This window comes from Alternaria burnsii (assembly GCF_013036055.1).
Source record: "Alternaria burnsii strain CBS107.38 chromosome Unknown 753, whole genome shotgun sequence".
Taxonomy (NCBI): domain Eukaryota; kingdom Fungi; phylum Ascomycota; class Dothideomycetes; order Pleosporales; family Pleosporaceae; genus Alternaria; species Alternaria burnsii.
In genome coordinates this window covers 1-26,429 of record NW_024066118.1, presented here as the reverse complement: position 1 = coordinate 26,429, position 26,429 = coordinate 1, and the positions used below count along the sequence as shown (strand labels likewise).

At 49.7% G+C, this 26,429-nt stretch overlaps 9 protein-coding genes across 9 annotated transcripts; 5 read left to right on the top strand and 4 right to left on the bottom strand.

Annotated features, from left to right (window-relative positions):
• Window positions 1-156: 156 nt before the first annotated feature.
• Window positions 157-2,293, top strand: GT037_008117 (uncharacterized protein; the record flags this gene model as incomplete). Its single annotated transcript, XM_038933164.1, has 6 exons — window positions 157-266; window positions 320-576; window positions 638-749; window positions 797-1,054; window positions 1,105-1,203; window positions 1,252-2,293. 6 exons carry the CDS (start codon window positions 157-159, stop codon window positions 2,291-2,293), a joined length of 1,878 nt encoding a protein of 625 aa, XP_038783829.1.
• Window positions 2,294-4,403: 2,110 nt separating this feature from the next.
• Window positions 4,404-7,469, top strand: GT037_008116 (uncharacterized protein; the record flags this gene model as incomplete). The annotated part of the gene is made up of 1 exon (XM_038933163.1): window positions 4,404-7,469. The coding sequence occupies one exon, from the start codon at window positions 4,404-4,406 to the stop codon at window positions 7,467-7,469; it is 3,066 nt and encodes a 1,021-aa protein (XP_038783828.1).
• A 408-nt stretch (window positions 7,470-7,877) lies between these two features.
• Window positions 7,878-10,663, bottom strand: GT037_008115 (glycoside hydrolase family 92 protein; the record flags this gene model as incomplete). Its single annotated transcript, XM_038933162.1, has 3 exons — window positions 7,878-9,200; window positions 9,248-10,248; window positions 10,297-10,663. 3 exons carry the CDS (start codon window positions 10,661-10,663, stop codon window positions 7,878-7,880), a joined length of 2,691 nt encoding a protein of 896 aa, XP_038783827.1.
• An 862-nt stretch (window positions 10,664-11,525) lies between these two features.
• GT037_008114 (uncharacterized protein) lies at window positions 11,526-13,822 on the bottom strand (the record flags this gene model as incomplete). Its single annotated transcript, XM_038933161.1, has 4 exons — window positions 11,526-12,540; window positions 12,590-12,696; window positions 12,752-12,784; window positions 12,833-13,822. 4 exons carry the CDS (start codon window positions 13,820-13,822, stop codon window positions 11,526-11,528), a joined length of 2,145 nt encoding a protein of 714 aa, XP_038783826.1.
• A 2,356-nt stretch (window positions 13,823-16,178) lies between these two features.
• On the top strand, window positions 16,179-17,013 carry GT037_008113 (uncharacterized protein; the record flags this gene model as incomplete). Its single annotated transcript, XM_038933160.1, has 3 exons — window positions 16,179-16,417; window positions 16,485-16,728; window positions 16,789-17,013. 3 exons carry the CDS (start codon window positions 16,179-16,181, stop codon window positions 17,011-17,013), a joined length of 708 nt encoding a protein of 235 aa, XP_038783825.1.
• Window positions 17,014-17,743: 730 nt separating this feature from the next.
• GT037_008112 (uncharacterized protein) lies at window positions 17,744-19,019 on the bottom strand (the record flags this gene model as incomplete). The annotated part of the gene is made up of 4 exons (XM_038933159.1): window positions 17,744-18,243; window positions 18,290-18,627; window positions 18,678-18,793; window positions 18,852-19,019. The coding sequence occupies 4 exons, from the start codon at window positions 19,017-19,019 to the stop codon at window positions 17,744-17,746; spliced, it is 1,122 nt and encodes a 373-aa protein (XP_038783824.1).
• A 1,545-nt stretch (window positions 19,020-20,564) lies between these two features.
• GT037_008111 (uncharacterized protein) lies at window positions 20,565-20,828 on the top strand (the record flags this gene model as incomplete). The annotated part of the gene is made up of 1 exon (XM_038933158.1): window positions 20,565-20,828. One exon carries the CDS (start codon window positions 20,565-20,567, stop codon window positions 20,826-20,828), a length of 264 nt encoding a protein of 87 aa, XP_038783823.1.
• A 287-nt stretch (window positions 20,829-21,115) lies between these two features.
• On the bottom strand, window positions 21,116-22,688 carry GT037_008110 (uncharacterized protein; the record flags this gene model as incomplete). The annotated part of the gene is made up of 3 exons (XM_038933157.1): window positions 21,116-21,915; window positions 21,965-22,030; window positions 22,082-22,688. The coding sequence occupies 3 exons, from the start codon at window positions 22,686-22,688 to the stop codon at window positions 21,116-21,118; spliced, it is 1,473 nt and encodes a 490-aa protein (XP_038783822.1).
• A 1,218-nt stretch (window positions 22,689-23,906) lies between these two features.
• GT037_008109 (uncharacterized protein) lies at window positions 23,907-25,350 on the top strand (the record flags this gene model as incomplete). The annotated part of the gene is made up of 3 exons (XM_038933156.1): window positions 23,907-24,302; window positions 24,351-24,729; window positions 24,779-25,350. The coding sequence occupies 3 exons, from the start codon at window positions 23,907-23,909 to the stop codon at window positions 25,348-25,350; spliced, it is 1,347 nt and encodes a 448-aa protein (XP_038783821.1).
• Between the last annotated feature and the right edge of the window lie 1,079 nt (window positions 25,351-26,429).

Here is a 26,429-nt window from a genome sequence, read left to right as displayed (position 1 = left end):
AACCCTAACCCTAACCCTAACCCTAACCCTAACCCTAACCCTAACCCTAACCCTAACCCTAACCCTAACCCTAACCCTAACCCTAACCCGCCGTCCTTCGCGCTCTATATTTTGGACCGAAGAATTCACGCTACGCTTGATGCAAGAGCAACTACCATGGCGAGCTGGCTCACGTACCCACTACAACTGACGGGTAGTCGCGACTTTACCTGCGACGGTTTTACTGAACAGCAATGTAGCTACTACATGCAAAAATGGCACTTCTGGTACGCAAACGCCTGTCGCACATCATTGAGCATGTACTAACACCATTTCCCAGGTACATCGCTGACTACGTTTACGCTTTGCCAACCATAGCCTTCTTCTTGAGTGGGCTTGGAATGTTCATCATCGGAAACCTTATATCATCACAAATGTTGGGGTATCGCAAGTTTAGAGGACCTCTCGTCTGGCAGAAGTCTATAGCCTTCATTCGATACCTGTCATATCGTGGCTTCCACATCAAAACACTGCGATGGAACTCGGCACCAGTCGGCGTCCTTCTACTTGGAGCTGTGGGTGCAGTATACTTCTGTTGTGAGTCACGCATCCATGATGTCCTCTCAAGGGGGGTCCTCACTGACGATATCGTCTCCAGGCATGGACCTGGTACCACAGCCCTACTACTGGTCGAGCGAAGACTTCGGCGGCTCACCACCACTAGGGACCAGATCGGGCTGGATGGCATTGGCTTGTATGCCTTTCGTCTTGTATGTCCGTCATAGTTCACACAGTAGTAACATTCTGACCTTGACAGTGCGACGGCAAGCAAGACAAACTGGATCACCCTCGCGACTGGAGTATCCCATGAGAAGATTCAAGTTTTCCATCGCTGGACTGCGTACGCGTTCTTCCTGCTTGCATTGATGCACACATTCCCTTTTATTGTATATCACATCAGATGGCACGACATGGTGATGCAAGTCACGATGATGAACACACTATTCTACTGGACCGGCATTGTTGCACTTGTTTTTCAGGCCTGGCTCACGTTCGCCTCACACAGTGTGATGAGGTAAGTCAATCAATACCTATACATCAGGGGATCGTGACCAACAATCGCAGGCGGATGGGTTACGAGTTCTTTAAAGCCACGCACTTCACTGCAGTCGTTGTCTTTGTGGTCGTATTCTTCTGGCATTGCGACTATACGCTCACTTCCTGGTAAGTGCCTATGTTATCAAATACTTAGCAGGGCTGACGTGCTCATAGGCACTACTTCATTGCAACAGCTGCGATATACGTCCCGTGCTTCGTTTATCCGTGGCTTCGCACCGCGTTCGAATACGGGTTCACTCAAAAGGCATTCGTGGAAATCGAGGGCAATGGTTTCATACGCCTTACCGTCCCATCGGTTAACATGCGATGGAAGCCAGGGCAGCATTGTTTCCTACGGTTCACGAGTTTTGGTCTACAGGCTTTCTCTTCTCATCCTTTCACTATTTGCTCTCTGCCTTCCACACAGTCGAGTGAGAAGTCCGAGCTGGTATTCTACATACGGCATTCGCATGGCTTGACGAAGAAGCTCTATGAACATGCTCAGGAGCATCCAGAAATCTCTCTGCCTATCCTGGTCGATGGCCCATATGGTGGTATCAACATGCAAAGATTGAACGATGCAGATCGCTTGCTCGTCATCGCAGGTGGATCAGGCGCGGGCTGGATACTTCCCTTTCTCGAGCTCTTCTGTAGGCAGCGAAGCACTACAAGCATGGCTGACATGTCGACCGGAAGCAATGTTTCGCCCAGCGACGAAGAGAAGCAATCTGGCGTTGAGCATTGCCGCAAGCTACGCGTCGTCCTGGCTACTCGCGATATCGCTAATCGCACTTGGTTTCTGGAAACGATTGCTGAACTCTTCGCCATGTACTCTCCACAATTGAAGCCCAGCGACATCGATATCGAAATCCATTTGACTGATAAAGCAGAGCGGATGGTCGTTGCCGCAGGTACGAGAGGTTACGAATCGGTTTCCACCTCATCTTCAGCAGGCAACATTGAGGTGGAGGCCAAAAGCGACCAGGTTACAGTGCCAACGGAAGAGCTTGCTGGTCGGCCAAACTTGCCCCATGTCATACAGAAGCAGACTGAACTGACAAGAGCACATGATGAGTCTTTGAGCGTGTACGTCTGCGGGCCGATTACTATGCAGAATGACGTTAGAAATGCAGTTGCGAAGGAAAATCTGGCAATACTCAAGGGTGTGAGGTCCGGCGGTGTATACCTGCATTCGGAACACTTCTCGTGGGCTTGAAGATCTGCTCACTATGTATCATCATCTCTTATATCAATACAGATAGCCTAACCAATATAACGCGACGAGAGAGGCCGTTGTTGCAGCAAATTTCGCTTCAAATAGCCTAGCGTCAGAGATTTTACTAGTAATTAAGGGGCCGACTCGCAAAATTGTTAGGTGCCCAAACCACCAATGTTCGAAACAGTGCATCGCTCGTGGAGGCATCTGCAATGTAAGATACGAGGTGCTGCAAAAACCTTGTCACCGCTCGTGCCACATTCTCCATGTGTTGTATAGCAAGCGCCTGCCAGGGTTGCGATTGCTCAAGAAAGAGGTCGGATGTTATCATTGGACTGAAAGTGCCAGGAAGTTCGCAGCCGTGTGTGCGCTTCATTAGGGCTTTGATGCAGCCGAAAAACTCCATGCGTGTCAACACCTTTACCTCTGGACTGTAAGTCTCCGTAGGTTCGTTGTCGCAAAGATTGGTGATAGCGTAATAGTGTCCTTCGCGCGTCATCGTTCAAGCGAACGACTGGTACATCCGCTCACTTTCAGAACCCGGAATCAAAGTGTCTGGCTCTGTAATCAAACCTAGTGCTCGAGCCTCATTCCTATCGGCAGCTCGAGCTAGCTACAGTACGATCTGGTTGGCGTAGTCGTTCTTCGCGGAGACAACTGTAAGAATGATGCTCCTAGGCTCCTTCGTGTATGACTTCACTACATCCTGCACAAACTCTACATCAGCCGCCGATTGCTGCTTTGTCTCGGAATGGATGAGTCTAGGTTGACGATCGTAAGGTGTCATGTTTCGGGACGTACATCCTGGGATCGATATCATAGGCGAAGCAAGACTGTAGCGTACTAGCCGAGCGATTTCTACCGCCATTCGGCGGACCCTGTTCGCAGGCATATCGCAAGGATGATACTGTTCTGATACTAGCCATAGATTCGATTGTCGACGGGTACCACCCATCTTCATACATCTCTCTTCGAAATGATTCTTTGATTGGCGGTGTCCAGATCACAGACCATAAGAGCCCTTCTTTAGGCATGGAAGATCCTACAATCATCCTTGCGTGCGCGTTAACTAATGCTTCAGCGATGATGGCGATGCAGCAAACCATTGAGACCATGTCCCTAACGCTTCTGGCTGAGATTCTTCGATTTAAGAAAGACAGCTGTGCATAATGTCTACTAAGCGGTCGCTAGTCATAACCAACTTGCCACTCCGATTCCTTTAAGCAGCATTTCTTCTGCTATGGAGGCCTCGACCACCGCTTCCAACGGGCCGAATGTGAGCAGGCTTTGATAACTAGCCGCCAGATATCGGGCTGAAGAATCTTTCGGTCGAGCATCGAGATATTCGCGTAGAGACACAGGCTCATGACCATCATGCGGATATCCCAGCTACTCTGGACCGTCAAAAAGTCAGGAACGACGGGAGTCTTCGTCGCGAGATAACCTTACGACTGATCTCCTAGAAACTCATCTATCAACATCAGTCTAAAGACCTGCGAGCATGCGATGGATACACCGAACATAGAACGTGGCAAAGGCTGTAAGTGGAAGTGATGACCAAGATTGCCAGACAAAGACATACCGGCTCATTGTATTCCGAGCGAATGATCCCCCGGGCACTGGAACATAGACTGATCTGCAAGTGTTAATTGCTGATCCTTTGGAGCGGCCAAAGGCACGAGTTTAGTGGTAAAAGGCTCACACGGTAGCGGGCACCAACATAACGCTGAGCAGATACTAACGGAAAGTCGGGTTAAATGCAGGCGATTTCGGTTCGGTAGATCATAAGAGCGCTGCCGGTGGGTAATTGTTGATCTCACACAACGTGACTTGGTAATCGATAAGACGGCTGAACCACTCGCCAAGCGAGGACATATGTCCTAGAGCGGGCGGGATGGACGTGCATTCACAGAGTTCTATCACACTACTTTCTCCAGATCCAGCAGCCAGGAACCTCATGGCTAGGCCTAAGGCGGAGTGGCAGTTCGTGGTCCGGCAATTGCGGGTAAAGTGAAGATGCGGGGATACCCCAGCCAAGGCTGCAGCACTCTCATATATCCCGTAGGCTCGAGGAGTTCCTGAATAACTACCAGTCATTCTATGCGTAACGATGCTTGTCTTACCTTTATACTTGGGATGCTTGGTGGTCGCCCCAGCACTAGCAGCCCGCCAAAACACTGTCAACTGTTCAGGTCCATCGTCAGGAGAACTGTTCTTAGGCAATCAGACCTCCTCGGTACAGATACTGATAGCCAGCGAGGAATGGCCAGCCGTGCTGAGAGCTGCAGGCGACCTCGCCCTGGACTTTGGTCGTGTAACTGGAGTCAATGGCACAGTCACCCTATACGGAAACCAAACGTCTCATGACGCATCGATGATCTTCAATGTCACCGGCATTACCAGCTTCAGTCTTCCAAAACCACAAAACAGATCGACTGGTGGTGTCATTATCATAGGAACAATCGGCAAATCAAGCATCATTGATTCGATGATCGGTAGTGGAAATCTGGACGTTGAGTCGATCACAGGACGATGGGAAGCATTTTCATCACAACTAGTTCAGTCTCCACTACCCGGTATTGAATCGGCTCTCGTGATCGTTGGAAGCGATCGGAGGGGCGCTATATACGGCCTCTACGATGTTTCAGAGCAGATTGGTGTTTCACCTTGGTACTTTTGGGCTGACGTACCTCCCAAAAGCTGCCACACAGTCAGTGCAATGCGTACAACTAGAATTCGAGGAACACCGTCTGTCAAGTACCGTGGCTTCTATATCAATGACAACGCTCCTGCACTCTCAGGCTGGATCACAGCCAAGTTTCCCGGAGCAGGAGAGCCGCCCATCTACGGTGCAGAATTTCACGCACTTGTCTTCGAGTTGGTCTTGAGATTGCGAGCCAACTATCTGTGGCCCGCAGGTGGAGACTGGACTCAAATGTTCTTCGTCGACGACAAACGTAATCAGCCCCTCGCGGACGAATACGCCGTGGTCATCGGGACAAGCCATACCGAGCCCTTTCAGCGTGCCACGATGGAGTGGTCACTCTTTGGCAATGGTCCGTGGCAATGGACTACAAACAACGCTTCCATTGTCCCCTTCATGCGTGATGGCGCAATCAGGGCCAAGCCTTACGAAAGCATCATCACGATGGGCATGCGCGGAAGTGGAGATACCGCTCTATCCGCCTCGATTGAGACTGAGCTATTAGAGAATATTGTCGACACGCAGCGTGAGATCTTGGCTGACGTTTATGGTGAGAATCAATCCTTGGCTAGTATTCCGCAGCTGTGGTGTTTGTACAAGGAAGTACAAGGCTTCTACGAGGCTGGGATGAAAGTTCCCGACGATGTCACTCTGCTCTGGTCTGACGACAATTGGGGCAATATTCGACGTTTACCAAACGCAGATGACCGCGACCGCCCGGGAGGTGCTGGTGTTTACTTTCATTTCGATTATGATGGCCTGCCTAGAAATTACAAGTGGCACAACACAATCCAGCAACAGAGGACTTGGGAGCAGATGTCTATGGCTTATGAACGCGATGCAAGAGAGATTTGGATCGTCAACGTGGGCGACATAAAGCCAGTGGAGATTCCACTCACCTTCTTCCTGGATATGGCCTACGACTACACTGAATGGGCTGCGCCCGACAGCGGTTCAACCTGGGAACGAATTTGGGCATCAAAGACTTTCGGCGAGTCTTATGCTGCTGATATCAACTATTTACTAGATCGTTTCGGTCAACTCGCTGGTCGAAGGAAGTTTGAGCTCATCGAACCAGATACGTACTCAGTCATTAACTATAACGAAGCCGACATTGTACTCCAAGAGTGGGCAGAACTTGCACAATTGGCATTGGCAATCAATTCCAGCCTGCCTGATTCATACCACGCAGCCTTCTTTGAGCTCATACTCCATCCTATCCTTGCTGGACAGGCTGTACACGAAGTCAATGTGAACTCAGCAAAGAATCTTATCTATGGAATCCAGGGAAGAAACTCCGCAAATGGCTACGCCAAGAAGGTGCTTGATGGCTTCGAAGAAGATCATAACCTTACCGTACGATATCATTCACTCGTCAGTGGCAAGTGGGATCATATGATGGACCAAGCCCATATTGGCTATGTCCAATGGAATCAACCAAAACGACAGCTCTCTCCCCCAGTCAGGTATGTTCAAACGCTTGAACGATCTTATGCTGGCGATCTCGGAGTAACTACAGAGGGTACAAATGCCAGCGTTCCAGGTGATGATCCATACCACGCACTATTCTCGAACCAATTGACCATCCTCCCGGCAGACCCGTATGGACGAACAAGGTTTGTCGATTTGTTCAACATGGGGACTGACACCACCGTCTGGAGTATTTCCGGGCCGTCATATGTGAACTTTACATTCGAAAACGGTGATTCGGCTCACCAAGGCACCATCTCTCCCGGTGATACGGATGTTCGGATATTTCTCAACGTCAACTGGGTCGCTGCCCCGAGTGGCTCATCGAGTACAGTAATCAAAGTTACTTCCTCGACTGGCTATGGCCAGCAACAAGGCCCTTCCAATGGCTTAGGACCATCCTTGGTTTTCCCAATAAACAATACAGTTGTACCTTCAGGGTTTCAAGGCTTCGTGGAGTCAGACGGTTATGTCGCTATGGAAGCGAGTCATTATTCCCGTCTTGTCGGCGATACCAGCAATGGCTCAGAATCCGCATACACGATCATTCCATGGTACGGCAAAACCTTAAATGGTGTCGCATTACGCGATCCTCTTGCGCCGTCATACGTGAACGCAACTACCGCTCCCCTTCTTGAGTACGATTTCTATAGCTTCACGAACACAACCACGACAACACCAACCAACATAACTATGATCTTAGGACAGGGTCTGAATACAGATCCAACTCGGCCTTTGAAGTACGCTGTCGCTATTGATGACTCACCCCGAAAAGTGGTGCAGTATGTGATCGACCAGGATGGCGGTGCCCTTCCGGTAGGGTGGGATCAAACTGTTTCCAATGCAGCTTGGGCTAGTGTAAGTAATACAACAATCGCGCCCGGCAAGCACACTCTTATGGTGTGGCTACTCGAGCCTGGCATCACCCTACAAAAAGTCATTCTTGATTTTGGTGGTGTTAGGCAAAGTTACCTTGGGCCACCGGAAAGTAAGAGAGTATAGTCATTAGGCCGAAGAGCATTCTGGGCCTAATCCTACTCTACTGTTACAAACAAACACAGGATGATCGCCTCGGACCAAAAATACAAGGTTGAGAGCCAACTGTCGCACAGAATGAAGGATAAAGGATTAGTGTAGGGCACCTATCCCATATAAGGCCGCGGGTAATGCATGGTAGTAGAGGGACACGCCAGCAACCCCTCACCTGTGGTTTTGCCAGGTTATCGTTCGGCAAGACTACCCATTGTGGCTTTCGCGCAAAGTAGTATACCAGCATCTCGATTACCCAGCCTCAGCTCTATTAGCTGTCAACAGATGCATATACATAAGTTCATTCTCACAACACTTGATCGCACACAACAACGAAGTTTATTCTTACGCTCACTCAACGATCATTAACCATCCTCACAGTCATGCCGACAAAGACCACGGCCGCTCACCAACGTCCCACCTCGCAGGTTCTTCGCCCATGTAGAATACCAACTCACCTCCTTGTGCGATCTCTCCATGCTTGAGCCAAGCTCGGTCGAGGTCTTCCCCGTTCCAAGTGACTTTCTGCGGATAATAGCTCGTGCTTGACAGATTCCGTGCCAAAACAGTCAGGGAAGTCTCAACCGACGTTCCGCTGAAGAGAGATACGTTTAGTGATGAGAACCGTGGGGAGGATAGAAGATAGAGTGGCTGACCGGGCATGGGGTACATGCCCACAAGATTGAAGATCAGCCAGCTGGGTAGCGCGCCGCCGTCAATATTTCCCGGGTACCCGTTGCGCGCATCGCTGTAGAAAGAGTCGACTGTGGCGCGTGTCTGATTGACTGTCTTCCAATGCATTCCAGGTATGTAGTTGTAGAGGAACGGCGTCGCGAAAGATGGTTCATTGCCGGGGTTAAAAAGGGCGGATCCAGCGTCGTTATTCGCACCAACCGATGTGCCAAAACCAGGGACGAAACTGGCGTCTAGTCGACGGACGAAAGCCTCATCACCGCCCATCAGGTTGATGACTTGAGCCATGTCGTGCGGAGCGACACTAAATGCAGTCTCCCAGACCTTGGCCTCATATATGTCGGCATCCCAACCGCAAGTACCACAGCTTAGTGGGTCATACGCTGTGACATTCCACGTACCGTCGGCATTTCTGGCACCTGGAAATCCAGTGAACGTGCCGATACCGTCAAGAGTTGTGTTAGCCGTGGGATTCCATTGATTCTGCCACCAGCTCGCCCGGGCATGCATTTGATCGACCGCATCTTGAGATTTATTAAGCCCTCGCGCCATACTGTAAATCGCAAAGTCGTTCTGCGGGTACTCGACGCCACGAGAGATGCTGCGAGTGTGATTGCGCGTGATGAACTGGAGGGACAGATAATCATCCAAAGCCCCTCTTCCCTCCTTGGTCGCTCCGTCAAATGCTACCGGATCAAGGTTGCGCTCAGGCATTACATTTGCATCTTTCATCACTGCCCTGTAGGCCTCCTGCCAATCGATCGCGCTGTCAAGCTCGCCACGGCCTGCCTCACCGGATAATGCGCGAACGCTCTTTACAAAACCGTCGGCCAGCACGATATCTGCGTGTGTACCACCTTGAACTCGGCCGTTCCAGTTCGCTGCCCGTCCGGCCGGTAGATAGCCTTCCTCGGTGAAGATTGAAATCAACCCAGATAGGACGCGAGAGTACGGTTTTGTGAAGATCAGATGGTACAGAGGTAACAAGGTCCGGTATGTGTCCCACAGAGTCTGTAGCAATCAGTTTCCAGAACATTGTTGTCAAGGTGCTAACTCACATAGTGGTCGTCATAATACGGCTTTGAATCATTCGACTCCCACACAGGGTTTTCACCCGTTTTGTCGGTCGGCATCAGACCCGTCTGATACAGGGCTGAATATAACATTCGTTTCAACGTCACGTTATTGCTTGTCGCATCCCCGTCGTCTCCGATCTGGATTTTGCTCAAAACTTTCGTTTCCCATTCCTGTCTCGCTTGGTCTACGACGTCCTCGAATAATCTTGCATCAGGAAGCTCGTTTTCAATATGTGAGCATGCTTGAGCAGCACTGATATAAGAGATGCCAAGTTTGGACTCAAGCGTAAGGGTACCGTTCACTCGTGTCTCTGTCGGCGACCAGCTGAACAGAGCACCAAGGCCCATTCCGCTTCCAGAGTAGGAACGCACGTCAGGATATCCCCTCAGCACCGGTCGAGTGGTCGGCGCCGAGAAAGGGTTGTATTGCCAACTGAAAGTGCCAGCACCAGGTGCGATACCTGGGTGTTCGCCCTGTATATAGTCTGATGTTGGGGTCAATACGGAGTTTGCGGGTACACTGAAGTTTCCGCAAAAGTGGATCGTGTGAGAATCAGGCTGTGGCCATCCGCCCGTGTAGGTTGCAGATCCATGGTACGATGGCAACGCATTGAGAGACGATGCAATATGCAGCTCTCCGCGCAGAAACTTTTGCGAATAGGCCATAGAGGAATAGGCTGGAAGAACATGCGTAAGGTCTACCAGTACGTGCGCGTCCTGTTCACGGGTTGCGTCGGCTCCTGCCATTGTCAAAGTAGATGAAACATTCGAGGTCGCTTCCGATTGTGGGAACGTGTATCGCATAAATCCAGTGTGGTTACTGGAAGTTATCTCAATCTTGATGCCATTCTGCAGAGTCGTGGTAAATAGGCCTACTGTCGCAGATTCCAAGTCAAGACTGCGATTCTGGGCATAGGTCATGTTGTCGGCAAGATTCACAGAGGCCAGACTACCGAAAAGTGGCATCTGCGATATCAAGCCATCTATCTCTTGTCAGTACTATGGGCTGACCGGGGAAGCAGGGAGCCTACACGTTGGCGCTCCACCAGATCCGCTGACGTGGGTCATGCTCACGGCCGTCACGTTGCCTAGGGGAGTGTATCCAGCATTTGCGTCCACTGCACTGCCATTTGGAAGTCCAACGTAGCTCGTATCGATTCCAGGCTTCGCCATCGCCCACGGTAGACTTGCACCAGGAAATGAATTGCCACCTGCAATCGCGGAACCAGGGCGTGAGCCGACGGTCCCGATCAAAGGGTCCACAAACGACCACAAGGGCTCTCGAGATACTCCATCTCGTGAAGTAGCCGAAGCAAGCGATGATGATCCAATCGTTGAACCCAGAAGGAGGAGTCGTGATAGGCAAGGGTGCCGCCGATCAGGTATTACGGAGCGCATTGTCGCAGGACTTAGGGATGCGATCGCGCGAGACGAAAACCACAGCTGGCCATTGCTACTTATTGTACCTCACGGAGTGCACTAAAAGCTCATCTCCGTCACCGGCTTTTCCATGCCGGTGCAACGGCGGGACGTTCATGGTGCCTTATATGTGTGACTGCCAATGAGATTCCAGGATTGGTTCAAGCTGCCGAAGTCGCCCCGGTAGTCATCGTGAGCGGGGACTTCTATCGCGTCCGGTCCTCAGTGCTCCGCGATCGTGTTACTCCGCAATGGTTACGTGACGTCGAGCGATGTGGAGAAGGACCGAAAGCATTTGGGCTGGTAAAGTGGTAGCGCAGTTGAACCGGTCTCAATTTTCGCGAGGGTGGAACGTGACCTGCAAGCGTGCGGACTTCTTTGCCCCGGCGTCAGCGTTCCGATTTCAATCGGAACTTCCGATGAACATCAAAACTTTCACACTATCATCACTTGATTGTGATAGTAGAAGGGGGCCATCTGGTCTTCTGGTGCTTGCATCGCTGGTCCTATCATATTTGTCCTAGGCTCGGCGCATCGTCCCGATTCGTCAGTGTGATGTGACAAGTTGTAGACATGGCCGCCACAAAGCAATGCTCGCTGATTCAGCTTACGGCAACTGTAACGAAGCCCCCAATGAACAGCTCGTGGCGCATCGCATCAGGGGGAAAAGCCTTCTGCTATAATGCTTCATGACGGAAGGGCGTCCCTGGTCACATGAGAGGTAATGGAGACATACCTCGCCAGTAGTTCAGCTCAACTCGTGATACATCAATTACAACTAAATACTGTTGGTCAATTCCCCATACGCTAATACAATGACAATGCGAGGTCGCCATCCTTTTTAGCTCCATCTATGGAAGAAGTAACGAGCCTTCTCAAACACACTGCTGACAAGATGTGCGGGGTGACTCTCCAGCTTGGTGATGCAATAAAGCAAGCTGTTACCGCCCTCAAGGATTGGCAATCTTCTGTTGCCTGGAAATGTAACGACCGGGTTCACCGCAGGGGTATTGAGAAAGCGTTCCTCATCGCTGGGGAAAAGTGCGTCAATGCCCACTTCCCGGGGCTGGATCCCTGATTTCATTTGCTCTATCGTCCTAAGTGACCAGCAAGCCATGGATGCGCGGTAGATCGCTACGGGCCACCATATGGGTCGCGCGTCAACCGGCAGATTGTCGATGAGCCGGAAGATCTGGCCAGCATGGAACAAGATGTAGTTCCCTCCTTCAGAATAACGTACTCGGGTCCACATCTCAGCGCATGCTGATGCTGATGATGGAGGTTCCTCCTTAGCACATTTCTCTATGTCAGGGATGCTTGTGCATACATTTAAGCTGACTAGATGTAGCATGATTATGCCCGCCCAATCCACTGGTACATCCCAGGGGTCATTCTCGCTGTTTGTTGTCGCCTGCGAATCTCGATTGAGAAGTGTAGCTAAATCTTGAACTAGATCCTGTGTCTCTTGTAGGCGGCCTAATACCTTGATCTTGGAAAGGACACGATGCCTGTTGGTCGATCTGTCGTTATAGAAGATGCGAAGAAGCTGTTGCTGTCCCAAGACCATGGCTTGTAGAGGGTGGAGAAGGAGACGCAGATGGTGTGGAGGTGCATTATCACTACCTGTCAGTCGACCTTGAAGAAAGCTCCGGAAAAGACAGTACAATGACGGTAGCTCGCGACCCATTTGGATATCGTTTGCACCAGGCTGTCCAATCCAGTCGTTGTACGATTGTGCGTTCCAGAGATTTTCATCATGAGGTAAAGGCACTTGTAAATCGAAGTTCGAAAGCACGGGAGGAACATCGTGAAGCAAGCTTATCTCAAGGTCCATATAGAACCATGCATTTACATGACTACCAAGGTCAGTTCATATCACTTGATCACGTAGAATGCGGTCCTTACCGATTGCTTGTCTCAACCTCTTTCCATCTCTCCCAAAGGCTTTCGCCATGTAAGCCATGGTTGTTGAACCCTGGCCCGGGATTTAATATCCCACTGCTTTTCAACAGCTAGCCGATATGTTAGCATCACATTCATTCCTTCTGCAAGATAGTGATGACTTACACTTAGATACTGGCCTCGTTTTGACATGGCATACTGATTCTTGTTAGCTTCACGCGAAGGAAGATTACAGATGATACATACCGAAATAAAAGAAGCCTTCCCACTTCGCACGCAGAGTGTGAGTAACCGCAATGCAATCCCTCCCACAATCGGCTGTGAAATGCATCGGCTTTCGAGAACGTGATTCAGTGCGACCATGCACACCTCAATCAAGCCATGTGCGAACACGTGGGACTCATGGTGGTCTGTGAGCATAGCGCCATACGTAATGATGATAATGATCAACAATATGCCTACGTCGACAGCCTCAATCTTCAAGATGTTTTGGATATCGACGGTGGACTCAGGAAAGCCAAGGTAGGGTTGAATCGAGTTAATGCGTGCCGCATAAATCTCAATGAAGTGCATTAGCACGGGCGAGGGAGGCAGCGATACAATGCGGCCAAAAAGGCCTTCGGTAGACGATGATAGCGAGCTGCCAATTTGCAGCGCACGTTGGAGCAATAACTGCACAGTGGCCACTATCCGGTCCCGAGCGTCATGCGACAAGGCCACAGTACTATCGCTCTTGTTACTGGATAACCCATACCAAGCATCCGGCCGGGCCAGGACATCTACTAGATCGCCAAGTACATCATCTGTTGCATCTAGGCTGCCTATTGGTATATCTCGGTTCTTCTTCTGTGAACAGGAAGTCCATTGGCTACTTGCCAGGCCTAATGACACACTGGATTCCATTCGAGGGCTTGTAAGAGGCGGAGTCGGGAGGTAGTTGGTACCGTGGAAGAGCCCCTGTTGGTGCTTGTGCAAACCATTGTTCTCAGGTCCGCGCGGAGAGAGATGAGGTTCGTTTGGTTGCATCTCCGGAAGTGCCATAGATGGGAAGAGGCGAGTAGACGTGGTCACGTCCATAGGCTCGTCACCTTGGGATACGGGATATGGAAATCCCATGAACTCATCGTACCCAGTAATATCTGATCTTCCTTGGGGAAAAGTCGTATCTACAAGCATGTATAGCTCGATATTGTTTGTTCGACCGTCAGGCAAGATGTAGGCAGGAAATTGATCCATTGTTGCGTTTTGGTTGCCATCTTGGCCAACAGTGTTTGTTGGTGTTGTCAAAGGCTTACTGCGCGCAGATGGCGTCCGAGAAGGTCTTCGCCGGCGCGAGGAGCACCTTGGTTGGCATACATAGTTTCTTGAGACACATTGAGAGCATGGCACCTAGTTGCTGCGTTAGGGGCAGTTGCGATCGTCCAGTATTCCGACTTCTCGGTGCTTGAGTAACAACTCGTCTGACTAACCTTGCGGTCACATCGTGCTTTTAAAGTGGCACACCGGGTGCAAGCGATGAGAGAAGCAGCGTTCATCTTGAGGCGATGTTGAGATTTCCGAGTAGCTGGTAACGTACCGGGATATAAGAGTGAATCTGGCGGGACTGTGATGTTCACTCCCTGTAAGGAAAACCAGGATTGGTGCAAAAAGACGCGACAGATACCGGGGGTGGTAGGAGGATGCGAGTAATGAGGATTGCAGGCCTATGCCACCCATGCGAAATATGTTGTTCACCGGTGGCTCTGTCCACTTCCTCGAACCCGTACCTGAATGGCGTGCTGAGACCTGTCCCTGTTGTTACCAGCAGGGGTCGTCAGCTATGAGGTGTCAGACTCACGAATTTGTAGTTAGGCGACTATATGGTGTAGACTCATCTATACAAGAGCTCGATCATCACTTCAGCGTCTCTACAACACCAAACCTTTTCCACGCATCACAGTAAAGCACAGAATCTGCCATAACGCCCTACTCTGACTGTATCCACCTAACCTGACATCAACAATCCGTGAATCTGGTCTTTGCAATCGTGGGGTTTCTGCAATTTCGAGTGGACAATGTCCCGGTAGCCCGCTGTATGGAGAGAACTGGTAACGGAAATAATTCTTTTAAGGCGTGCCATAACGCGGGTAAAGTACGAAAACCACAATTATAAGCTTTTTGGTTAGCATTTATGCATCGGCCCGATTCGTATGAATATCTCCGAGCAAAACGTGGTTATCGATGCTCCCGCCTAGCCATGTCCTGCGCATCTATTAAGTCCCTGTCGTTCTGATGACCTTGACACTGGCTATCGATCATCGCTGTTGCCGGCAGGTTGTGCACTTCAGCACAGCGAAACAACGAACTTCGGCATCTTCTAGAAGCTCTAGCGATATCGGTAGCCCTATTTGAACTCTTTCGAGCTGCTTAATACGCATGAGAACACGACTTACCGCCATTGGACAGCTGCAGTTGTTGCCTTAAACCGAAACCATGGTTTTGTCCGCCTTATATTGTCTAGTCTCATGTAGCTCGAAGGCTCCGTATGTGTCTGTTTGACCTGGCTGACTTTGGTCAGCGTACGCCTGTTCAAAAGTCAAAAGGGGGGGAAACCAACTATGATGAATACTCAAAGCAACAAGAAGAGAACGTACGTGGGGCTTCCAAAGTGGCGTACATATTCTATAGCTATCGAATCCGTACTTCCGTCTCATTTATGGGGTTTCGACCTCTTTCGGTTTCCAACCAGATTCAGCACCCTCTGTATACGTGACCAAAGTCTGCTCAACTACATGAATATGTGATTTCCGTGTTATTCGAAATAGTCCAATTAAACTATCAACTCATCGCGGCTCCCACACGAGCCGTCATCAACTGAACAACATGTCTAGGTATTGGATGCAGGACATGAATTCGCATGTGCAATAATAATTAACCTACCGAAAACAGCCAATATCAACCCTTACTACGTTTATCACTGGAGTGCGTAGATGATGCTTATGATAGCGTCCTGGAAGCTAACTGGGGATCCCGGCAATTGTTTTTTGCCGGTTTCCTGGTTGATGTCATCCCCCTGGGCGTTGATCATGTTATTATTACCTAATGGTAGCAGGTCCGTGCCGTTCCAAGATGTGCTGCAAGTGTTGGTGCTTGCGGATCGGATGTTGATTGTGTAACCGAAGCCGATCCGCTCTCCTCCGTATTGGTGACATGCAACGACTTGAGACGAGCGGATAAGTGGAGTATGTGAGCAGGTTGTCAGATGTTCCATACTAATAGGGCTTAAGATTGTTCAAGTAGTCATACTCAGAAATCCTAACCGATTATGAACAGAATCCGTGCCAGGCAGCAGTGTCTCGCGCGTAGTTAGGGATGAACCGAGCCTGACTAGGAAGGCAGTAAGTGTAAGCCAAGACTGTGATCTCGAGACGAGATCATGAGAGCGCATTGTGAGCTTGAACATTAATGGCTAACGTGGAATCTAAGCCCGGATATAGGACACGGAGTCCAGGTATAAGAAGCTCCAAAAACCCGATATACCTTTCTTCTATCACCCAGCAATCATCGCTTCATCTTCAGACACAAGACACAAACGTCAAATCTTCTCGTGATAATGGTCGCCGTTGGTACTCTTGCTACTCGCATCATCGCGGGTGTCACTGTCCCCGACACTCCTCTTATCAATGCATCGATATCCCTCGCCCGCGAGGCACTCAGCGATCGCCCGTACAATCACGTCATGCGAGCTTGGCTCAATGGACAGACCATTCTTAACAAGATGCCTCCTGAGAAACGGGCCACCGTCGATGAGGAAGCCTTCGCTATAGGTGCGATCCTTCATGACATGGGCTGGTATGTTCAAAGTTCCTGAATCTTTGCCACTCCTCGATGTGATTGACAACATGCTCACTTAATCTAGGGCTTTCGATACTGAGTATGTGTCTGACGATAAGCGCTTCGAGGTTGATGGAGCCAATGTCGCCCGAGAGCTAGTCAGGAAGCAGGGCGCGAACTGGGACAAGCACCGTGAGCAATTGCTCTGGGATGCTGTTGCCTTACACACTTCCCCTGATATTGCAGCTCATAAAGAGCTTGAAGTTGCTTTAGTGTCTGGGGGCACTTTCTGCGAGCTTGCTGGTCCAGAAATTGCAAAGCAATCCTGGGTGAGTAGAGTCTAATTCAACGGCGGGTTTTCGTGGTAGACCAAGCTGATATGTTGTTAGGGCGATCTCATCACTGTGACTCAGGACGAGTGGGCTGCCATTGCTGCAGAATTCCCTAGGGATGGAATGAAAGACTATCTGATTGATACTACAGTGCGTCTTTGCTCAATGAAGCCAGAGACGACATACAACAACTTCCAAGGAGACTTCGGTGAGAAGTATCTTGAGGGTTACTCCCGTGAGGGTAAGAAGATCGTGGATTTGATGGACGCGTTTCTTCCTTGAAGGTGTCCAGGAGGATCATTTGATCAAGCAATCGTGAGTGGGAACATAACGTGGTTTACAGGCGAGTGATGCATCCCACCAACTTTACGCACCTCTCATCTCTCGACCCTCAATAGCTCCACGTTAGATTACCCAATCACAGTCAAATGATACAAGTATTCAATGTCCGCTGTGTCGTCCTGATCAATGCACTCATGGTCGATCCATAAATACTGACATTCTTGTCCTCATGCGAAACGCAAAGCGCGATGCAGGACAATTTTAGGACACCTAACCTCTCTTGGAACTTGACACAGGCTAGAGGCATTCCAGATCATGTGTTCTGGTACTTGCATTACTTCGCATTCAATTTGCACATGGGTCCAATGATACGAAACATTTGTGTAGACTAAGCCTTGCGGATGTTCTTTGGTCGATGTGAGTCTGAAATCAACGTTGTCATTATGGGATGACTGGCCATCAGGTTGAATTGGTGTGAGAAGACGCAGTTGCAGGGGTTTATCATCATGTCGTGTTTGGATAAGGAGAACTCCGGGACTAGTCTGCTGGGTGCGGAGGTCAGGGGCGGGCGAAGAGAATCTTCAGTTGGAGACGATAGACGACATTACATCAGGGGGCGGGGGAGTATGGGTATGAACAATATGTTGGGAATCATCTAAACTTGATGCCCGAAGACTGCCTTAGCTTGCACTATCGATGTACACCATCGCGCACCAAGTACATGAAGATACTATCCTCCTATTGGGCATTCAACGGCGTACCAGGTGTATGCCGCATTTTGATTAGGGGTAAAAGCCTGATCGAACGTTGGTGCAGAGAATCCCAATGCTAGTGTGCAAATCCTTGTTGTGGAGTTGATAGAATAGACACGACAGGTACGGCCTGCAAGAGTATAGTTTTGGCACCGGATCCTGCAAGTGGCCTGGGTCTGCCCGGCAATGTTGGTGTAGGTCACTCCCGGCCTTGGGTTACCGGTAACGCCACATGTAGGTTGTGGTTCAGGCGTTGGAGTAGAAGTAGGAGTGGGCGTAGGTGTGGGAGTGGGGTCAGGTGTGGGAGTGGGAGTAGGGGTAGGGGTAGAGGTCGAAGTCGAGGTTGAGGTAGAGCTAATGATGACATCTGTGCTACTGGAAGAGATGGTACTTGTCGATGTAATAGTCGAGGAAGGCGACGGGGTTGGACTTGATGCTGAACTGCTTGGTTGCACGGTGCTGGAGACAACGTAGACAGCTTTTGGTCGTCAGCAAATGTTACACAGGTCAGGTCAGTGACTCACCATTCACACTATCATTTATAGAACCACCGTTCTTTGTGCTCTTGAGATAGCAAGTACCGTCGCCTTTGCCACCAACGAACGAAGCGGCCAGGCACTGCGCATTTCCTGAGCAAGCTTGTGTACAAGCCTCGAGATTTGCTGCGTACTGGTTGGTGAAATCGCCCCCATAGAAGTCAACTCCACAAGTAAGTGCCAGAGTACGTGCACCATCAGTGTACGAGCAGCCATCGTTCTCCGGGCAGGTAAAACTGGTAGGGCACTGCTTGGGGTCATCTGGCGCTGGAATAGGCATTGGTGAGGAATCCCTAGAGATCACAGCTACTCCGATCACGTTGGAACTAATGGCTGAGTCAATGGAAAGTTGACCACAAAGCAGGCAATTTCATACTTGGGCTGAGCCGCATTGAGCGTGCTTTTGAGGTAGCAGTTACCACCCACGTAGCTTGCAGCATTGCATCCCGTGGTCGTGGAGCATGCTCGGATGCAACCTGCTAACGTAGATGTCTTTGGAAAGATTAGCGGTCAAATCGATACATCTCACTGCAGAGTTGGTCATGCTTACTTGTGCCAATTGCAAATCGCCGCCATAGTAGTCAGTCGCACAGCTGACTTGAAGAGTGGCCCCATTCGAGGTGAGGGAGCATTGGTCGTCCTGGGGGCAGGTGGGGGACGACGGGCAGATCGACGATGCCCGCAGTGCAAGCGCAAATGCGCGGAGGGCAGGTGCCATTCTGAAGTGTGTTTTCGAGAAGATGCGAAGCTTGTCTTGTTGATCGAAAGGACAGCGGGCTTCACAGCTTTATACATGCTTACCGTCACCTGTTACGGCCTGGGCGTACAGGAAAACTGCCTAACGAGGAACCAATGCGTCCATCGAAAGAGTTTGCGAGACTTCAGCTTGGAATTTGCAGCCTTTCGATACTCTCCAGATCTGTGGCTTGATGCTTTGTTCGAAAAAGCATCTGTGATCGCGGATCATGTACATGGGGCTAGCGTTGAGAGTGGGTCGTGGTAATCCGGGGTTAGTTCAGGGGTGCCGCCGCAGCCTAGACCGAGGTCGCGGCTAGAAACGAGAACCACGCGCACGAAGACAGACCTAGCGGACTTCAGAAGGGGATAGCCACCTTTGACGGCATCACCGAAACAGGGTGTGTCGTGAAAGCCTGAAGCTCGGCCTCACCCGACAAGGCCGCGGAAGAGTCTATTCCAGCCCTCAAGTGGCAACCACATCTCGAACGTGACCGCATTGCTGGCGCTTTGGTGCGGAAGGGTAATATTGAGGTTGCAGATGTCGAGTCCATCCACGCTCATCGGAATTCTACTTTGGTATTATCTTCACTATTAGCAAAGTCTGCGACACCGAAGCGCTCGATTGCGCTGGAAGAAACCATCTCAGTACCAGAAAGGCAAGGCGCGGGATGACCTTGTAGATGTTGACGCCCTGGCTCCGGGTGAAGTCAATGTAGCGGTGGGTTTAACGTGACTCAGGCCGGGACCGAGCGTGAGGAAAATCTTGAACTGGCAAGCACGTAGCATTGTGATAGGATGAGTGTTCAGCCAGCGTGGATCGCTCATGGATTTTGTCCTTGGTCAACTGTGTTTTGATGAAGGTTCAGTGAGACCATACTGATACGTACCTAGATAGATTTAGAGTAATGGCCTTCCCATAACCTCGGCAGTGTCTTGGAAAGTACTGCGTGCCAGCTTGGTAAGATTTTCGGCGCTGAGAGAATGCAGGTCATGGATATGGATGTCTGCAGTGTCGCAGAAGACTCAGATCACGTTTCGGACTGACGAGTTTAGATCCTCTATCGTAGTACCGGTATCGACTCTGGTCATGAGTAGCAAGTGCCTGGACTAAATGATGTTCCTGTGTCGAATTTTGGGAGGAATATATGTGTATGGAGGGCAGCAGGTTTATATGCCTGACTGATACAGGAGGATTATAGCGCGGTTGCGCAAAGGCTTTGCAAGCGGACAGGTCAAGTGAATAAGGGTACCTAGGTAGGTGATGATCAACGCAAGAGAGTCGTAGGCTGCACCGACATCAAATGTGGTTCATAGGTCCACCGCGAACCATGGAAGGCAAATGTAGGGTCCCTTCACCTTTGCCAACGCGCGCATTCCAGTAAACACAAACAGTCTGCTGCCTCCACAGATTTGATCGTGCACTTGAACCTCTTCGACACCCTCACTACTTCATACCACACGCTCTCTTTACATCACACTCTAGCCTAGTACTGTTCATCAAAGAAGAGAAGACAAGAACACCACGATGTCTCCAAACGGCCCTGAATCCGTTCCTCACGCTATGGCGAATTTTCTCGTCACGAAACTCACAGATGCTACGATCTGGGTCCAGGAGAAGAACAACGAGAGAAGGGAAAAGGCGCGACGCCTTGCGGATAAGCAAGTAGATCGCGAAGCCAACGATACACGCCGACGCGCATTGGGTAATATAGAGGGCGAGGATAGGAGCCTGATGGGAGACTGGCAAGCCGAAGAGGGAAGGCGTCGTCCACAGGAGAGGGAGAATTAGCGTCTTTGATGGGGCACATGGGTCGGCTCTGTCGTGGTGGAGGAGAGGGGACTAAGTGGGACATCGGCCATGGAGTCTTAGTAAGGTTATCTTATTTCTTCTCTATGCTTAGTACTACACTGTATCTTCACTGCAGAGTTGAGAAGAACGGAATATTACCATTTAGATGAGACAGAGTCACGTTACAAGATCTAATTCATGTAGTGCTTGAGCCTTCGATGGGTCTGCATCTCCATAGGCTACATACAGATACCTTCTCCATGAACCTTAGTGCTGCCGAAACACATCTACTTTGTATGCATCCGGACATCAGCACGCCTCACAACGCAATCCAGAATCTCGACCAGTATGGCAATTATAACCACGCGCACCTGATTCAATAGCTGCTCGCCCATACCGGTCGCTACGCTTGCAAAGAAGAAAATGGGCGCCAAGAATACGTCGCGCTCGACGTTCTTAGTCCAACTCAGCTGTTGCAACACGGCAGTGTACATACCAAGTGCGATCGCCATCCTCCAGATAACGATCAGCAGACTCCTCGGACCCGAAAGCGATGCGCCGAGCAAAGTCACTGCGTACAATGTCAGGACAACCATCTGGGCGTTCCTTGCCAGCAGCGGACTAGTGATAGTGACTGGCCCGATCGTGCTAGGTTGGGCGGACATGTCGTCTTTCTTATCGCTGATACTGGGCCTAGTAGGCTTCTCCGCTTCCAATAGACCGATCCCGTCAACCCTGATCGTGATGTGTACTGACGGGTTGGATCTGGCATCAACGTTGCTACGATGCGCGCGGTCGTGTTCTGCCAATACTTCTGCAATCTTGCTGGTGACGTACTCGCGAATGCTTTGGCTCAAGGACCTGTCGTCGTGGAAGACATTGGATGCAAAGGACTTGCGGTGGCTGCTATGTCCGTCTCCCGCAGTTTCCACGTGCCCGTAGGCAGTCTCGACCGAAGGTCGAATCTGCCCAGACATGGGAAGATCGGCCACAGAGTCGTCTAAAAGCATCTTCTCGAAATCTGTACTCTTCTTCTTGGGACTGGCGTCTTCGGCTGGGTCGCTGTTCTTGGGAGAATTGTGGTTGCCTGTGAACTGATTAGTTGAGCCCAGGGTATGAAGAGCGCGTTAGTTTACCATGTTGTTGCACAAAGCAGTCGAAATGGTCAATACCACCTTCTGTGAATGACCTGTTGTCCTTATCTGACTCGAATTTAGCAGGTCTCACTTGACGCTTTTTGAAGAGGTACTCACTATACATAGCCTCTGCGATCTTTTGAGAGGAGTCCAGTGGCACGCTGCTCCGCTTGTCCGTACCACCCGCTGTTGTTGGAAGAATTCTCTCACTCATGGTCAGTCGGGTCGCGGCGATGTCTTGGTTTGTGTTCTGGGCTGAACGCTGAGAAAGAACGCGCCTCATCGACTGGGAAAATGAACCCTTCTTCTTGACGCTGTTCTCCACCTTCGACTTCGGCAGTGTAGGTTGCACATATGAGGGCGTCGCACTGACAATGTTCAGGTCATCGGAATCATTGCGCGTTGCAGATTCGTTGTTCACTGACTGTCTTCGTGCTTCAGCTACTGTTGATTCAGTATCTATATAGCAACCCTCTTCATCTTTCAAAAGCCGCGATGAGCTATGCGAGGAACGCTCACTGGGCAGCAAACCGACTTGTCGGAAACCTGGAGGCATAGTCGGGATTGGCATCGGGCTTGATCCTGGGGGTAGGAGCGAATTGGTCAGGGCGTCAGGGCTTGAGGATGCGCTCGAGCTGGGTCGATGTTTGAAGATCTCTCGGAAGCGGCTCGACTTGCGCTCGGCTCTTGGTGTCACGTTGGCGGGAGCACTCAGGCGAGCCATACTGTGGTCTTGCGCAGTGGCGAGCTCGATTTTGTGTGTCTTGAACGACGACCGTAGTGGGGTAGGTAAGGTGTGACAGTTGTGTGCGCGAGGTGGTGTTGTCGTTGTCGCGATCGATTGAGCGAGAGTCACAGTGAAGGTGAGCCCGAGAAAGTTCGAACGCGCTAAAGTCAACGGAAATGCTCCTGGAAGAGGAAAATGAAGTGGCGCACGATTTTTTATAACGACTGATCAGCCCTTCGGAGTTGTGAATACAATTTCGCCATTGTGCTTGCTTGAATCGAGCCATTGACTCGATTGCTTGCACAATGACGCAAACGACGAACCGAACGAAGTCAAAAGACTGGAAATAATGACGAATCATGTATGAAGAGTCACCGCGCCTTTTTTAGATCGTTCTAGGTCAGCTGTCCTGATATTTTACCTTGTCAACCTTGCATTCGATCAAGGATTGTTATGACTATATTGTCGGCTACTGGTGGAGGGTTATTGGACCCATCAAGTTTGGGAGATCAAGATGAGAAGAGACATAGCCTGTGAATTCGCTGGGTGTGGGTGTTAGTTGTGGCAGTAAAAGTAGGAGCGTATGCTCCGGACTGCTTCTCATGTTGTTCAGCGCGATGGCGCTGCATATCGTGTAGCGGACGAGGGCTGGAACAAGTTGCTTGATCACAGCTGCTCCAGAAGAATAAAGGTTACAAGACCTTCCCTGGAGATCCGTGTGTAGTCTAGGGTCGTGTATGAAGGCGGTGCGTCCCGACGGCCACATAGGGTAGTCTGACGGATTATGTAGGGCGATGGCCCGTGCACTCTCTACGCCTTTGCGCTACTGTCTTTGTACATCCTCGAACACCATCACCATATCGCGATAGCACGAGCGGTTTTCCAGGATAACATATCGCGCAAAGCCATCCCTCAACGTATCCCACTTGCATGCTTCTCGTGAGGCATTACGATACCCGAGGCCTGGAGCGACAACACGTAATGTCGCCTTGATCGTTGTGTCATCTTTGGTGTTCCGCATCTTTCGCAGATGTTCGTACCATCATGTTCTCGAAGTTGATATGTTCTACGTGAGAGTCCACAGTATGCATAATCCTACCGCTTAGCATTCATAGCTGCTTGGCGCCAGCACGGTACTCATTCATAAAATTCGAATACAATCCGTTCATCCAGCGCATCGGTTTGGAACCGTTTGATGGCTTAGTCAACTTCAGAATGAAGCCATCGTTGCTACTCATCTTCGCCGGCCTCAGCTCAGTGGCTTTGGCCAACGTCGGCACACCGAGTAGAGAGAGCCAAGCCCATGTGACAGGTAGCACACCGGGCGCCGCCCAAGTCAACATGGCCATTGACGACGCGCATATAGCACAGGATCCGATGATGATGGGTGCCATGCCCTCAAGTAACGGCGACGACTCACCTCGCCATCGACAAGAGAAGGCGCACCTCCTCAAGAGGATGGATAAGAAGAGCGGTAAATGGGGCACGAGCCATCCGCGATACCGACTTCTCGAAGCATTGTGGGCATATACCAGTTACCGCGAACGTCACATGGCCGAGTTGGACCGATGGCGAAGCTTGTACAAAAGCACTGGAAAGAAGCAGAAGAAGGTCAGCTGACCATGGACGTCGTTCTCGCAATCGCTGATGATGCCATAGGTGTTGGAGAAGGCGGTTGGCTATACAAAGAAGCTGGACGAAATCGAAGAACTGATATACGTCAACGCGGCTGTCTCGCGGAGCATCGCTCGTCATGCGATGGAGTTCTACGGTATCGACCAGGCGGAGTTAGACGAGCACATCAAGCAAGCCGAGAAGGACAAGCGGCAAGCAGATAAATTTGCGACGGCGCAAACATTAAAGCATTTCGTACGAGATTGGGCCGACGAAGGTCTCAAGGAGAGAAATGAAGCCTTTCCATGCATCTTGAGCACGTTGCGCGCCATTAGAGCAGAGTCTCCAAATGGTGCATCTCTCAAAGTACTGCTGCCAGGCTCTGGAGTCGGCCGGCTGGGTCATGATGTTGCAAATCTTGGAGGTAAATTTGTTCTAAACCGTGTACGGCACAGCTACTGACCTTGTAGCAGGGTTTGAGGTGACGATCAACGAGTGGTCGATGTTTATGAACGTTGGTTATCGCTACATGGAAGCGCAAAGGCATGCGAATGCTGTCACCATACACCCCTTCATCGAAGCGATGTCGCACCATGCCACGAAAGCCGATATGACGCGAAGTGTCATAGTGCCCAATATGACCCCCAACCCCGCCGTACTGCTCGTCGAGGGCGATTTCAATACCGCCTTCAATGATCAGCCAGGCCACTACGACGTCATCGTCACTCACTTCTTCATTGACACGGCCCGCAATCTCATGGCCTACTTCGACACCATTCACCGACTGCTGAAGCCTGGCGGTAGATGGATTAACTTTGGCCCACTCCTCTATGGTACCGGGCCTTTTGTGCAGCTCAGTCTGGAGGAGATCATTAATGTCGTTGAAGAGTTGAATTTTGAGTTTGAGGACATAGGTAACGAGTGCGGTGAACTGACCTTCAAGGACAAGAAAGTTCGGAGCAAAGAGGCGGAGTACGGCTTCAACAGGAAAGCGCTGACTAGGTATGCGTACCTTGCGCAAGTATGGATGGTAAGAAAGACCTGAGATCTTTCGTGATACGGTGCGCGAAATGGTCTACGGCGCCATTAATCGCAGCCGAGTTGACAATAGAACGCTCTTCCAACCCGGAGGGGCATGTAAGACAAATATTAAGCGCGTACATATCAAAAAAGTGTTGCGCCCGAGGAACTGCTTGATGTTCGACCACTATCACATTTCGAGCGCTGATCGGACTTGGAGAAGGTTGTTGTATGGACAATGCTGCAAACACTGGGCGATAGATCGCCCCTCGAGACTTCCATTCGGCTGAGTGACGGAACAGCTAGCGAATTACGACCGGTAGCTGAGCGCGATCAGCGTAGCCTGAATGTGTCGAGTTTTACCAATCAGCGTTGAATCAATTAGACAGACTTGTCAACAATTAAGCTAAGCAAGCTAAGTACCCTAGCTTAGCTTAATTATATTATACCTATACTCTAGCTTAGCTTAGTTAGCTTAATAAGTTAAAATTAATAAGCTTAATTATTTAGCTTAATTAGCTTAATAGTAAAAGTATTTTTAAAGCTATATAAGTACTAGTATTAGCTATATTATAACTTTTTCTTAAAGTTAAGTTTCTAAATTACTATTAGAACTACTATTTCTAATGTTTTATATACTTACGCTATATAACGCCTCTATCTTATTATTAGTTATAGTATATTTACTATTAAGTTTATTATTACCTAAACTAGCTATACGCTACTATTATATATACTATATTACTACTAGAAGTTATTAGTTTAATTAACGTGCTAGTAATAAAATATAAGTATAACACTATTAAGTTATACTATATTATATTATAGTAGAAGTATATTTCTAAATACTTACTTAGCTTTACTATATATAGCTATATATATTCTTATTTAGAACTTTTATTAATTACTACTAAAGCTATAAATTTTATATAGATTTAGAGAGCTACTATAAAGCTTTTAACACTTAGTAGTTATTATAAAGCTTAATATTAAAAAAAGAGTATAGTTTAACTTATTAGAAAGAATTATAGTTAATAGTAAGTAACTAAGGTTTTAAACTATAGAATTTAAATTTTAAAAAATATTTAAATATAAACTTAAATA